Source organism: Neolamprologus brichardi, chromosome 22 (assembly GCF_056152115.1).
Source record: "Neolamprologus brichardi isolate AB-2024 chromosome 22, ASM5615211v1, whole genome shotgun sequence".
Taxonomy (NCBI): Eukaryota; Metazoa; Chordata; class Actinopteri; order Cichliformes; family Cichlidae; genus Neolamprologus; species Neolamprologus brichardi.
In genome coordinates this window covers 515,001-530,000 of record NC_142124.1, presented here as the reverse complement: position 1 = coordinate 530,000, position 15,000 = coordinate 515,001, and the positions used below count along the sequence as shown (strand labels likewise).

General features: G+C 47.6%; 3 protein-coding genes across 4 annotated transcripts in view; all 3 read right to left on the bottom strand.

Moving 5' to 3' along the window:
* The window catches only part of LOC102794200 (cell adhesion molecule CEACAM5-like), a 21,265-nt gene extending 18,329 nt beyond the window's left edge, over positions 1-2,936 (bottom strand). The window contains exons 1-4 of the mRNA XM_087834566.1: positions 2,792-2,936; positions 2,286-2,612; positions 153-316; positions 1-49 (exon numbers count right to left, since the gene is read on the bottom strand). The exon at positions 1-49 is cut by the window's left edge and continues 81 nt beyond it. Coding sequence (XP_087690692.1) covers positions 1-49; positions 153-316; positions 2,286-2,612; positions 2,792-2,840 — 589 coding nt within the window. The 5' untranslated portion in view covers positions 2,841-2,936. The remainder of the gene's footprint in view (positions 50-152; positions 317-2,285; positions 2,613-2,791) is intronic.
* Positions 2,937-8,148: 5,212 nt separating this feature from the next.
* Positions 8,149-12,074, bottom strand: LOC148096518 (uncharacterized). Of its 2 annotated transcripts, XM_087834568.1 has the most exons (6): positions 11,612-12,074; positions 10,860-11,186; positions 10,634-10,753; positions 10,258-10,308; positions 10,031-10,155; positions 8,149-9,913 (listed from the first exon to the last, which is right to left on the bottom strand). In XM_087834568.1, exons 1-6 carry the CDS (start codon positions 11,649-11,651, stop codon positions 9,725-9,727), a joined length of 852 nt encoding a protein of 283 aa, XP_087690694.1. In that variant the 5' UTR covers positions 11,652-12,074; the 3' UTR covers positions 8,149-9,724. The 2 variants fall into 2 exon arrangements, with proteins under 2 accessions (XP_087690694.1, XP_087690695.1); XM_087834569.1 differs by lacking the exon at positions 10,634-10,753.
* Positions 12,075-12,119: 45 nt separating this feature from the next.
* LOC148096517 (uncharacterized) overlaps positions 12,120-15,000 on the bottom strand; it is a 3,218-nt gene continuing 337 nt past the window's right edge. Inside the window, exons 1-2 of the mRNA XM_087834567.1 lie at positions 14,961-15,000; positions 12,120-14,151 (exon numbers count right to left, since the gene is read on the bottom strand). The exon at positions 14,961-15,000 is cut by the window's right edge and continues 337 nt beyond it. Of these exons, the coding sequence (XP_087690693.1) occupies positions 13,289-14,151; positions 14,961-15,000 (903 nt within the window). The 3' untranslated portion in view covers positions 12,120-13,288. The remainder of the gene's footprint in view (positions 14,152-14,960) is intronic.

The window sequence follows — 15,000 nt, the reverse complement described above, 5'->3', positions numbered from 1 at the left end:
GGTCCGTCCTCAGAACATTTTTGATGGTCAGCACGCTGGACAAGTTCGTCTGCGATACAAACGACAAACGATGAGGATGACTCGGGTAGAAGTGAAACGCCGACCCAAAGTTTCACATCAAACAACGCAGAAACAATCAGGGTTGAACTGACCTTTGTCTCTGTGACGCGTGTGCCGTCGACCACGATGGGCGCGCTGCCTTTGGTCCATTTGAAGCTGAGCGAGGAGCCTTTAGCGCTGCAGGTAAGAATCACAGTGGTGTTGTGTTCAATGGCATCAGGGACGTTGGACTTGATGACCACGTCGGAGACGGGCTCTGCAGGGAGGAACCAGCAGCAGAGGACAGCATGAGCACAAACTGATTTTTTCTCCTCGCAGCTTTCAACAATGAATTATTTTACATTTCTCTGAATACTCGACACCTTTGGCAGAAATGGACTAAACACACCCAGCTGCATCGTTTCCCCTTTGAATGAGGGCCTTGTGGCAGATTAAGCACTGCTGGATTGTTGGTTTAAGGCCAACGTTTGCATCACCTCCTGGTTTGTAGATGATGACTAACAAAGTAAGCATCGCCATAAAAGCTGAGCAGAGTTAAAGCAGCCTCTGTGTGCGAGTTAGAGCAGGTTGGGGATCTCAGCGAGGTCTGCCTGCTTCCTTTGGCTCTCAGAGAGGGGAGGACAAACATAAAACATTACCTCCTCCTCTAATTGGTTGTGAAGGACACAGGTTTGATTGGGTCGAGCCTGCTCAGGCCTTGTCAGGGTGTGTTAAGGCGAATGTTTCCACAGATTAAAATTAATCAGCATCTTTATTTTTGAAATCCTACTACAAATGATCCTACCTCTTCATACAATTGTGCTCTGAAATCGTGATGAAGACGAAAGAGAAACAGAAGCAACCGGCTCGACTCGTTTGCAGTAATCCTGCAGCTACTGTTCACTGGTGATTAAGCAACAGTGGGTGTGTGGGAACGCAAAGGAGTGGAAACCAGTCGGCCTTCAGGAGCCTCACACCATCGCTACTTTGAGATTATTGTTCTAGGATAGTTTGGCTGATAACAGATAAGCTGACTGATCCACAGGAACATTAAAGATCCACTCTGGTGCAAAGAGAGTCAGTGGGTGTGGATTTTGAATTTGTGTAATTACTCCAGAAACAACTTTACTGATTTTATCAGGCAACAAAACCATGATATAGATCCATAATAACTAGAGTATTATTGGTCCCCAGAGGTGCAGGAGACAGAGACATGAGGGCACAGCTAACATGAAGGCAGCTGTTTGTGTTTCTCTGGTTTCACTGGTGATTCTACACATGCAGCTTTTATGTCCCAGTAACAGCAATCGAGCTAGTCTTCTCTAACATGACCTCCAAAATAAGAGCCTGTAGGCATGCTGGCAGGCTGAGTGGCAGGATGTTTGTCATAGTTACAGCCAGCTCACATCACCTAATGATGCTGCTACTTTACAGTCGAGCTCACAGATCAGTATGAAGCCGAGCCCACAGCTGCTGCTGCACCTGCAAGCTGCTTTGTAACCCACCTCCACCCAGAACAGAGCTCCAGCCACGAGGAGAACATCAAGCATCCACCACACATCCTGCTGAAGGACACTCCTGGTTTTTGAATGTGAGGTCAGAGCATCAGAGCTGACACACACACACACACACACACACACACACACACACACACACACACACACACACACACACACACACACACACACGTGTTTTCGTATCTTCGTGGGGACGTCTATCTGACCTAATGCTCTCCGCAGCCCCCGACCCTCACCCTGGGCCTAAACCATAACCTAACTCCCTGACACTCAAATCACGCTTCGGTCCCCACAAAGCTGAGTACACACGGCCACACTGACTGGAAGGTGCAGCGTCACGAGCCACGCCCTCTCACGCTGCTGGTTATTTGACATGAACAGAGTTGTAAAGGAGCTCGCGCACCGGCAGTGTCGCGTTCACCTGTGACAAAGCAAACTTTTCCTCCTCCAGACTGCAGGACAAGCAGGCGTGGCTAAATCCCAACCAAACTGCGTTTAGAAAAGTGGGCATTTCACGGGCAGCTGTCCCGTGGGTACGTTATAAGCCCCGAACTACACGAAGACACTTTCTGTATTTAATAATCGCCTCAGCACTGCTGGGTTGTTGGTTTGAAGTGACTAATGCAACACAGCGATCAGCTCCGCACCGCTGCAGTCTCACACCAAGCTTCCATTTGTCTGAAGCCACACCTCTGCAGTAACCGCACAGGTATGGCGCACAGTACTCACCGACCACCAGAAGTTTAGTCTCTCCGAGTAGAGTACTGGCATCAGATGTTATCACACTGACGCTATAGTCCCCGCTGTCCCCAGGCTTCAGGGCGGACAGGGTCAAGGAGCCGTCGGTGGAGTTAAGCGAAACTCTCCCCGTGTACGCTGGAGGCACTTTCAAGTTTCCACCAACAAATGTAGCCACACTATTTAGGCCATTGAAAGTCCAGGTTATGGTTATGACGTTGAGGTTCTGGTTCATAGTCGTAGTTTGCAGGGTGATATTTCCCCCCACAAGTGCAGCCACGGGACCTTCGGGCAGAATGCCCTGCCCCACGCAGCATCCTGCAGAGAACAGCCCACAGAGGCACATTAGACAATAATAATAATAATAATAATAATAATAATAATAATAATAATAATAATAATAATGAGAGTCAGGGAGAGCATGTGCACACAGTAAAACTACATAAAGCTCATGAAGCGGCGGAGCGCACGGAGCTCACGGAGCTTCAAACTCTCACCGAGCAGCGGCAGCAGGAGCAGGAGCGACTTCAGGGAGAGCGGATCCATCCGGACGGTTCAAGTGTTCCCAGCAGAGAGAGACACGGAGGAGACACGGCAGTACCTGCTGCTGTCAGAGGGATACACCCAAAGGTGAACGCGCGCACACACACTCCCTCTTTATACGCAGCCCGCCCTCCGTCACTCTTCCTGTTTCTTAAAGAGTTTCGATTTAAACCCTCCCACCTCCGCGCTCAGGTGCCCCCCCCCCCCACACACCTTACCTCTGAGACCACTGAGCGCGCTCTTCTGCTCGCCCCCTGTGCTCACGGTGTGTCTGTACTTTGTGTTTGTTTCTGGTGTTTTTGGACACTGAGTGATTCCTAATAAAGTGGATATAACTCGTGACTTCACTGTCAGAGTCGTTTCCTGGAAATCAAACAGTATCTGTGGGTGTTAAGAAATGAACGTTGGATGAATGCATCATGTGTAACGCATCAAAGGCATGTCAGACATGTTAGCCCATCTCTAACAAATGACTCATAATTGTGGTTGAATAGACGCACAAAGAAACGGGAGCTTTTTACAAAGTGGATCTGCAGTTCAGTGAGGCGATGCTTCCACCCAGTGGAGACACACTCAACGTGGAGCTGAGCTGTCAGCTGCAATGATCACACTAACACATGCATATATCCAGATATATAATCTGAATGCTAATTTACTGATTAGATTGTTCTGGGAGAGGCCCAACTCTGAGTACAGACTGTGCCTAAAGTACTGACAGGAAACTGCTTTTGCAGAGAAAATAGGAGCTGCAGCCAGAAAGTGACACTAAGTAGGTGTTTGATCGAAACGTAAAGTGTGTGTGACGTCGAGAGGAAGTGTATAAATAACCAGGCTTCCTTTTTGTGCTTCAGCCCTGAGCTTATGTGTTCGTGTGTTCAGGTCTCCGTTCCTGGGAATGTAAATAAAAGATTTTTGAGCTTTGACCACTTTGAGCCGCGTCTTTGTTGGTCGTTCAAGAATACAAAGAACTGGATTTAACAGCTATCAGCTGCAATGATCACACGAACACCTGCATGAAACTTTGTGGAAGTGAACAGGAAGCAGAATTCATTACACAGAAGTGTGTCCGTATTACGCCAGGAACGAGTCCAACACAGTTCACCTTTAAAATGCATTGAAGTGTTTTCTATGACCTTATTCCAAAAGCTAAACCTGCATATATCGTAGGGTGACCATATTTTGATTTACAAAAATAAGCACGCTTAGCTCAGTCATGAAGAACTTGCAGAAACATATTTAACAGATTTGAACGACACCTTCTCTGTGCGGTTAATGAATTATGTATATAGGCTTTTACAAGTCAACAAGCGCAAAACAAAATATCCTCTGGAATTAAATAGTGATACAGAAATAATGGCTCATCTGCATGAGAAAAATTACCAGTACTGGGCCAGTATGAGGGCTGGACTGGGACAAACAATTGGCCCGGGCGTTTTGACTGGAGACCGGCCCAGCAGGTAGGAGAAGCCATAAAGTCTTTGAATGAAAACAACGGCATTGTGACAGCGATGCACACTCTTGTTGGTTTATGTAGGATTTCTATACATTTTACATCACATGACCACTTTGGTTGTAAGATTCAGATAATAATTTAATTAAAGCGAGATATTGTTAATGCCCTACCTGCCCCTGCCAACACTTTGCTAGATCCGCCCCTGCACAGTTACCAGCTGTCAGCTGCTTAGAAAAGGATCCTGGTGTTATTTGTCTCTCAGAAACAGTTCATAACTTCAACTCATTCATGTCACCTAAAAGGTAAACCTGTTTCTCCATCACAGCTCTGATGATTCAGTAAGGACATCTCCTGGTTTCATCTTCATGTTTCCCTCTCACCACATATCCAAACCATCATGACACTATCAGTAACATCACAGCACCACCCAGCTGTATAGAAACTCCGTCATGCTAGCTCACACAGTAGAGTTATTGTAACTGACTGTAAAAAGTCAGCATAATGAAAATAAACTAAACTTGGTTTATATCTGACCAGACAGACTGCAGCTCATAACTTCTTACCTGAAGTTCACCTGATACTTGGACCGGCGGCTGCCTCGGGTCTCTGCTCCTCCTGCCTCCCCTTCCCTCATCCACCTGCTGGCCTCAGTGGGAGCTCCGCCACAGCCACCACCAAACAGCTGGATTATTTTTACACATCGACCAGCATCTGGCCAACCCGCCACCTCTCACTGTTTATACCGTTACAAAAACAACAACAACAACAAAACCATCGGCCGTAAAGCTATGGTCGGTATGAGGGAAATTTCTTTTGCAGTTCGTCTGAAAAGATGCGCTTTGGGATCTTTTAAACATCATTAGGCACGTTGCTGCGCGTTGTCAGTCCTGCCTGCGAGCGCAGAACAAGCACAAAGCAGCAGTTCGGGGATGATGTCGGAATACAGGAGAACCCGGACATTTTTATCTCAAAATCAAAATCTCAAAACTCCCCCCGACGCCCCGGATAGAACGTGAAAAGTGGACATGTCCGGGGAAAAGAGGACGGTTGGCCACCCTAATATATCCCATATTCAGAACACATAATGTGAAATGTGGTTTGTTGCCCAGGGCAACACCGTGGCATAGTTGTGCAGACGAGGAAAGAGCGTATCCAAAGCTTTACTGAGGATGGAGAAACAGCCTCTTCCCAATTAAAAAAGACAAAACACTCTCTGTACGTTCTCGGTCCGTCTTTGGGACGGAACAAATCTAAGCCATGAAAAATTAAAGCAGTTCAGCCTGATACGGGCAGCATCACGTGGGTATGAAGGCCTCTAGGCCTTTATTATCACAGCTGGACAGTGAGACACAGAGCATCTCTTGCTCAGTGCAAACATGTGGGAGAAGAAACATATTTGTGCTGGTGTCAGCAGGCAGGAACAGGATCACCGGAGAAAAACTCCTTTTTTATTTTCTCCACAGTAGTACGACACACAGATAATCACTGGCGCCCTCTAGTGCAGCTAGTAGATGCACATGCAGAACAAAATGCAGCAGTAGATGGACACAACAACATTTTACAGTGAGGGACGTTGTCCTGTTCACAGCTTGCCTCTGCACATCTTTACTTCCTCTTTGAACCTCCGGTCATGTGACTGACCTGCTGCCAGTGGACCAGATGAGCTGAGAGCTGTTTCTCAGACACATGCTGCTGCCATCAAAGTGAGCGCATATCAAGACTGTTAACATAAACAAAGCAAACATTCACACATTACATGAAATCATGGCTTCTGTTTCTGTTTTGGAACAAAATGTAAAACACAGTGTTTCCTTTTTCTGATCTTTGACAGCCAGCAGTCATCTGCTGCTAAAACCATCCATCCATTCGCTTCTCCTTTTCAGGGTCGCAGCGCTGGAGCCTATCCCAGCTGTCATAGGGCGAGAGGCGGGGTACACCCTGGACAGGTCGCCAGTCTGTCACAGGGCCAACACACAGGGACAGAAACCATTCACTCGCACATTCATTGGATTATTGGATTATCCAATTAATCAATTAACCTATCCCCACAAGCTGCATGTCTTTGGACGGTGGGAGGAAGCCGGAGTACCCGGAGGAAACCCAGCAAACACGGGAAGAACATGCAAACTCCACACAGAAAGACCTGATGGTGGAATTGAACTCTTGCTGTGCGGCAACAGTGCTAACCACCGTGCTGCTAAAACCATCTTTATGCAGTCTGGTAACAGAGTGAAAAATAACTGCTGCTGTGACGCTGTCACTTCCTGTGCCAATGAACCACAGTATCTGACCACATCTATATGCAGCACACGCCACCACATGGTTACCAGCAAGACAGAGATCGAGACTCTTCTCACTGCAGTCTTCACTAAACGTTAATCTGACTGCGTGAAGGGGAGGATGGTGTTTTCTAGACCACTATGATCTATATTCATGTCTAATTTCTTTTCACCACTGAGGAACAAACTGTGGTTATTGCAGGTTGTGTTCTGGGAAACGTGGCACTGGTCACAGTAGTGAATCCATCCAGAGGCCAGAGCAGACGACACTGAGGGAACCTGAAAACTACTGGCTGAGTCTGGGACCAGGAAGCAGACCTTTGTGCTCTGATGTTAATAAAAGCTGAGGTGGGTGTGGTCCAGGTGGGCGGAGCAGTGAATCAGTGATGATGCAGAGACACGCTGGTGACAGATGTGTGCACGAGGCTCTCTCTGACCTCAGATCAGTTTGGGTCCAGAGGAGACAGTTTCTCCATCATGTGGCTTCTTCTCTGAGTGATGAAGCTGTAGCCTGCAGGTGTGGGCGGCACGCCGAGCTGCTCGCATACGCTGATGTCTGCAAGTGTTCCTGATGCACTGATTTCATCCCAGAGTCGACCCTGCGCACAGATTCCTCCAGGACCTGTGAGGATGTTGAGGATATGATGTTCTGTAGATCACAGTGAGGAACATTATTCTGTTCCACAGATGCAGGTGTTTGCACATTGGTGAACAACTGATGATGTTTTTATACTTGATCATGTGACGGACCTGCTGACCCGGTCAGCTGCTGCTCCACCTCTTTTTTCCCCTCAAGTCAACTTTAAGACGTGTTGCTTCAAATTTAAAATGAGTCAGAAATATTGAGGAAATATTAAAATGTCTCAGTTTAAACCCCGGACGTGTTTTTGGGATGTTCTCTCTCTCTAACACACAATTATGCCAATGATGGTGAGCTCCCTTCTTATTTTTAATTATGAATTATTTGCTTTTCATTCTAAGAGTTTTTCTAAATTCAAAGCCATCAGGACACATTCAAAAACACGAGGGCTGAACACCAAAGCCCGAAAACGCACTTCAGAACTTTTCTGTTCAGTCTTTATTTGACCAGGATACTCAGACTTAAGATGTAGGCACAGGTTAGTGTCATGCCCAGAGTTCTGCACTAACATACAGGGTAAGAGTGAATGAAGAAAGCTGTTCAACATCGTACACTTACATGTGAAAGCTCAGGAAACTGTAGACACAGAATAGACACAGGCAGTAACGCTCAGGTGCTAACTGCTCTCAGATCGTTTCAAATGATCAGCAGGACCAGCTCAGTAAGATAGTTGTGATACTGCAAACGTCGGCACTGATGTGATACCAGGTAAATACACAGACAATTATAAGCATCGATGCTAATACTGATACTTTAACCCACAAATGTAGCTTCTGTAGGGAACAACACTGTGTCAGCAGATCAGCCATTAATTTGCATACTTTCAGCTTTTATTTTGAAACTGTTTTTTGTAGACCTGAGTGTAAATATCCCGTCAATAACGCTCGTCGGGTCAGCTTCTGTTGATTAGATTTAAATAAAACAAACGTGACAACCAACATGAAAAATATATTTTTATAGTGACTGCGTGGCGTACATTTTTTATTTCCAGAGAAATACTGACTTAACACAGTTCTGTGAGCTACATACTGAACTTAGAAACAAAGTATTGATCGTAGCTAGTACAGATCCAGCATCAGTGCTCATACTGATAGCTGGATTTAGTTGATTAGATGATCACAGGTCAGTAAGTACGATGGCAACAGACCAGCAACACTCACAGGAGTAAGAATCAGATAAAGTGTGAAGCATTGCAACGGTTTACTATTAAACACAGTTAAACAGGAATCATCCAGTTATGTAAAGAATTTACAATACAAAGGTTAATTATGTTTGATACTAGGGATGCACCAATACCGATACTGGTATCGGGTATCGGGGCCGATACTGTAAAATGTGTGTGTACTCATACTCGTAAAAGTTAACCGATACCATGAACCGATACCAACTTATTTCATTAATCAGAGGGTGGCTTGTCATTTCTGTTGTAGTTTTTTAGATTGACCACTAGGGGGACATCCCGCGCTAAACAGGCACAGGGTTAGGCGAGTGAGACTGGCGGCTCCAGATAAAAAAGAGAAACTGGAGGCTGCTGTAGCTAGGCTAAACAAAATGTCAGCAGTGTGGAACAGCCAACTTTAACTCAGGTTTTGGAAAAGCGATGAAAAATGTCAAGAGAAAATCCACGGGCAGTTAAAATAACAGAGGCTCTGACTCATTTTATCGCTCTGGATGACCAGCCACTGCCGGTCGTGGAAAACATAGGATTCTTCTCAGCATACTCGAGCTGCGATATGAAATTCCCAGCCGCCCACACATCAGGGAGATAATGGTGCCAAAACTTTCTGAAGAGGTAAAGACAAGCAGTGTGCGCGATGTCAGTCCTTGGTTTAACGGCACAGTGGACTGATGATCCACGGGCAGATGAGGAGGAGGAGCTCGAGACAGTGCCAATAGTTCAGTGATATTTTGTTAAATTACAATGTGGAGACTCTGCAATAATTTAACAGAAGTGCTTATTTTTCACTTGAAATTTTTTTGTGGTCATTTTTATTAAGATTTTATTTTTTATCGGCAGATAATAAAATAAAACCTGTCTTCCAATTCATTGCATTTGTATGTGTGTGTGTGTGGTAGAAATATCGGTTTTTGTACTCTGTATCGGCAAGTACTCAGATCCAAGTATCGGTATCGTATCGGTTTGAAAAAATTGGTATCGTTGCATCCCTATTTGATACCAAAAGTCGTTATTTAGTGTAATCTTATTTACCCGTCCAAACAGCCTTTTAATGCTGAAGCTGGTCAAAGTGGCCTCTTTAATCACATTGTAGCAAAAGTTATTAGATTAGTGACAATCATGTAACATGTTGTGAATTACAGCGTCTGTAGGGACGGCAGCAACAGGGGTTAGCCTTCATTTACACCCACAGCTCAGAGAGGCGGGGCTTATAAACTGAAGTAATAACAAACATACACAAATAAAAAAACTTGAAAATGATAAATATTATAACTGATGTTTACAGTTATAAACATCACAAACGTATCTGTGGATGAGTTTGTGATGGATTTCAGGATTTTACTCGAATGTTACCGATTTGCAGGAAATTGTGTCCGTCTGACTGAATCGCACATGTGACATGTACTGCATGTCGGTGAGGGTGGAGTAGATGTGCTCCTGGTCTGTGGGGGCTGGAGTCATGGTCTCATAGGTGGAGTCTTCACACGTGGATCCTGGAGCTCTGCTCTTCTGCTGGGCTGCAGGTAACTGAAAATATTTAACACATCCAGTTACATGTATGTTTGCAGCTGGTGTTTACTGCCCTCTAGTGGCACTAATCTGTCATGCAAGGTTAAACACTGACAGAAACACTGATGGAGTTACCTCCACCTGTCTTCCATCTGATTTCCTGTTTTTCCTGTTCTCCATCCATCTGTAGAGGAGCAGCAGGAAGCCAGCCGACAGCACGACGATCACAACCACACACACAACCAGAGACACAAAGTAATCTGGACACAGAAGACGACACTGACGTGTGTGTTTCAGGGTCATAAACACAACGTTTTGTTGCACTGACAGGATATTAATAAAGCTGCCGGACAGGTGAGTACCTGGGATCTGCTCAGGGAGAGCTGGCGTGGGGGTGGTGCCGGTGGGTGGAGCTGTGAACAGAGAAATGCCGATGGAGAGGTGAGACAGAAAACTCATCCTGTTCCAGCTGTGAACAGCAGGGGGCGACAGACGTCTCAGTGACTCACTCACAGGAGTCTCTGAGTGCATCACTTCCCTTTTTCTAAGGAAGCAAACTCTCAATAAAAGAGGAAATCTGTGTCAGTGAAGCTGAAAGTTCCTGAAAAATGATGCTGAGAAAACACAACACTCCTAAAATAACACAAAGACTATTTCAGAGCATCCGTGTGATGGAGTCACTTCCCCTTTCAGCAGAAAGAAGAGTGTCCAGCATTCAGGCCTGTTTATACCAATTACATGTCATTGTTGCAGCTGGGACCGCCACACCTGGCCCTGACACGGTTTGGCCGTACGTGCTGAGGACTGAGGGTCCACGTGTGACGGGTGAAGAGCGTGGATGTCCTCCGTGCCGGCTTCCTGTTAAATCCACAATCAAACTGTGATGATGACTGCACAACGTTTTCAGGCTGACACATAAAGTTTGGTTTGAATAAAAGTGATTTGGGATCCAGTAACGACTCACCTGAGACCGTGAGGCGTATCTTTGCGGCGCTCTGACCGTGTTTGTATACGATGGTGATGATATATTCCCCGCTGTCCTGCGGCGTCAGCGCGCCCAGGGTCAGGTGGCCGTTGGCTGCATTAATCCACGCTCTGCCCTCGTAGGACGTGTTCAGTCTGAGCGTGGAGGAGCTCGCCGAGGCGACAGTTACGATCTCCTTCCCGTTATTGAAGTGCCAGAACAGAGCCGAGCGCTGCAGGTCCTGAATCGGAGTTTTCAGCGTCACATTGCTGCCGACACCTGCGTGCACAGAGCTTTCTGACAGCATCCTCTGACCCACGCAGCGCCCTGCGGGGACACAGGTCACATGACGCACCATCAGAGCTGTGCTGATCGTACCGCCGTGACCTCTGACACTAACAGCTGTGCCACACCTTTACCACAGGAAGCTGTGAGGAGGTCACATTTGCAACCTTCCTCAGAGCTCCTTCCTTCAGCTGAGCGCGGGGTCAGCTCTGAGGAGGGCCGGACTTTCTTTACCTCTGCTTACCTGCTGGATCACCATGGTAACAGCAATGGTCACGCTCCAGCAGATGAACCAGGTTGGGGATAACCTCCGGTAAATACACGTGTTTATTGGAGGTCATCCCAAACCTGGTTCAGGCTTCAGCGCGACTGCTTCGCGTTAACTTCAGCGGCACTCTGACCAGGACAGCTTCAGCCTTTATAACTAAAACATTAAACCTTCAGCTCTGAGATGCTTAAATTCTTACCGATGGACGCGAGCAGACACAGCAGGGCGACCCGAGCCATGGTGGACGCGCCAAACGTTCCCAGCTGAGGACTCGGCTCTGGTTTCCTGATCTCTCTAGCAGCTCCGACTCACAGCCGAAGAGGAAGCTGGTCCGTGTTTTCTGCAAACGCTGGCACATTTCAGAAAATCACCAAGCAAACGAGGAAGCGTCCGAGCCTTCGTGGCTGCACCGGCCTGAAGCCCACAGCGGGGGAAGTTTGGTAATCACAGGAAGGATGATGTCAGCGATCCCACTGCGACCTCATCCTTGGTACACCTTCCAGCTCGACCACACTGACCCTCAGTTTCACGCGTAGACACACATACACAGGACGTCTGAACCTGCGAGCGTTCAGGCACAGCGGGCGGAAGATGTTTGGATCCAGGAGGACTCTTCAGACAGAAACCGAGGAGCTTATGAAGCTTTGTTCATCAGGAACCCGATGGTCCACGAATCATCCTCGCAAACATGAAACCTCCATCATCTGAAGCAGAGTCCAGCTCTAACACATTACTGAATCTATGAAGGGTCCAAATGAGACTCCAGTGTGGGTGAAACATGTTTCCTGTAATCAAGAAACGTGCTTCATCTGTCAGATTCAGACCCGTTTGATGATGAAATCACTCATCATCACGTCCTGAAGACTAAAAATGATTTACCACAAAGACACCGACACATCAAACGAGTCTGTCAGTGTTTCAGCTCTTTATTAAATAACAACAGGTCAGAAAATGAAGAACAGCTGGAAAACAAACAAGAGGCAGTGCTGCCATCTAGTGGCCGTCAGTGAGGACACGCTCAGGCTAAACTAGTCCAGCTAATACTGACGTGTGGTGACGGAGCCGCCCTCGTCCTGCCCCCCTCAGTGTTACAGCATTTGCATATTTATTTATCTCACAAAGAGGAAGACGTGCAGTTAAAGGACATCCTGTAAACCTCAGTATCAGCCGAGCGATGAACTGATCCTCCTAACGAGGTCATCGAAGCTGCACTGTGTGACGCCTGGCTTCTCCTAAACACAACAATAATAATACATGACCAGGATATCTTTGACCTATCAGGTTTAAGCTATCCTAACATCAGGTGTGTGGGGGCGTGGCCACAGGAAGGTCAAAGTGCTTTATACTGTTTGACACCAACAGGGAAGCAGCAGGTATAAAACTGTTTCTGAGGAGCTGTATTTCATACTGGCTCCTCCCACGTGCTCCTTCCAGAGCACTGATTGGTCACTCAGGTTAAACCTGGAGTTACATGGATGAGTCATCCTATACATGCTTTATCAATAACACAAGCTCACCTCACAGGAGCCTGTCACCTGACCGCAGTCAGCTGATCAGCAGCGGGATGTGCGACGTGGACGACAAACACGTGACTCTAATAACTCAGCAACACACGACTGCACGTCGGGTCCAGGAGGTTACGAAGCCACCTCCCTCCCACCTGCAGCAGGTGTGACCACGCGTGTGATGTCACACAGAGTGCAGACACGCTGCTGCCGCCGGTGTACGGACAGCATTCCCGACGGCGTCCGCGTCACGAGGTCGTTCGTGCAGTGAAAACAGGAACACGCTGGTTTCTGCTGATGAATAAAGTTTTGACTCCACCGTCAGGCTGGCTGAGCTGCAACGCCACGCCGAGCTGTCGTCCTCGCGGCGTTCACGTCTTGCTGCTTTCGGCGACGCACTTGTGCTTTTTGACCTGCGAATGCCACGTGAACCTTTTGTCGCACACGTTGCACTTAAAGGGCTTCTCCTCCGAGTGGACGGCCATGTGCGTGATGACGTTGGCCTTGTTGGTGAACTTCTTGGCGCAGACGGAGCAGCTGAACGGCTTCTCGCCCGTGTGCACCCTCATGTGGTTGACGAGCGTGTTGCGCAGGCTGAAGCTGGTGTTGCACACGGAGCAGGTGAAGGGCTTCTCCCCGGTGTGCACGCGCAGGTGTGTGGTGAAGTTGGAGCTCTTGGAGATTTTCTTGCCGCAGAACGGGCACGTTTTCTCCCCCGTGTGGCTCTTCATGTGGCTCTGCAGGTGGTTCTTGCCTCCGAAGCGTTTGCCGCACTCGGAGCAGCTGTAAGGTTTCTTGGCTAAGTTACTTCCCGCGTCTCTCACGGCGTCCTCTGACGGCGGTTTCCCGCCCTGCACCGGAGCATCCTCTGGGGCCCCGGTGTCAGAGGAAGTCCTGACAGGCTGCGGGTGGAGGTTTCTGGCTGCTTCTGGTCCTGCTTGATCCTCTCCACCAGCTCGTGCCTGCAGCTGGCGGCTGCTGAGCTCGCTGCGGGTGTGAAGGAGGTCGGGGCACTGAGTGCTCTCTTCCACCTCCTCTTCAATCTTCACGGTGACGGGAATGATGGTGAGGTCCTCGTGCGCTCCGGGCCGCTCTCCCGGCTGATTGGTCCAGAGCTCCTCACACTCATCTTTGACTCGTGGCGGTTCTGGACTCTGCCGGTGCAGACCGGGGCTCTTCTGCTCCTGCGATGCTCCTTTATCCGCCGTAAACTTCGTGGAGCTCAGGGGAGACCCTGGAGGACACAGAGGGAGGAAACGAGCACTGGTTAGCCCAACAGACCAAACGTGACCAGCAGGGGGCGCTCCTCTGGAGCCATGAGTATGTCCCATTCACTGCTTTCAGGCTGACTGAATAAAACATCAAGTTCATTTTGGACATTTTGGTTTTGTTAGAGAGGACCAGACAGCAGGATTAGTTACCATGGTTACGTCCATCTAAGAGTGCACGGTCATGTGATTAGTGTAACACGGTTACTCATAAACTCTTTTTGGGGGGGTTAACTTTCAATATATCGTTTAAATGAAAAATAATGGGGCTGCGGTGACATCACTGCTGACCCATAGTGGCTCCTTTAGGTGCTGAGGGGGAGGTGTCCCCACAGGGTGGGGGCAGGTACACACACTCACCTGCACCCTTAGTGAAAACACGCCGCTGCTCCATCCACAACACCAGAGAAAAATTATTCTCCATGGTTACTGTTGCTACGGAGACACATCTCACCTGCACCCAACTTACAATTAAACTGCCTAGTTAAAATTTACAACATCTGGAACAGCTGCTTATCCTTTCTCACGACAACAACTAAATAATATTAATTATTATTACTATAAATATTATAACAAAAGTAATATTTTTATTAGTGTTGTTGTTATTTTGTTGTTGTTATTATTATAAAAGAATAACATGAATAACAATAATAATAATAACAATAGCCATTATTCATTCATTATTGTCATTATTAATAACAACAACAATGGTGATGATGACGACAACAATAACAACCTATGGTGAGAGCCGTCCGGTCCGTCTCCGGTAACCCACCGTGCGGGCCCCCCCGGCTCTCGGCCGCGTGTCCGTCCGG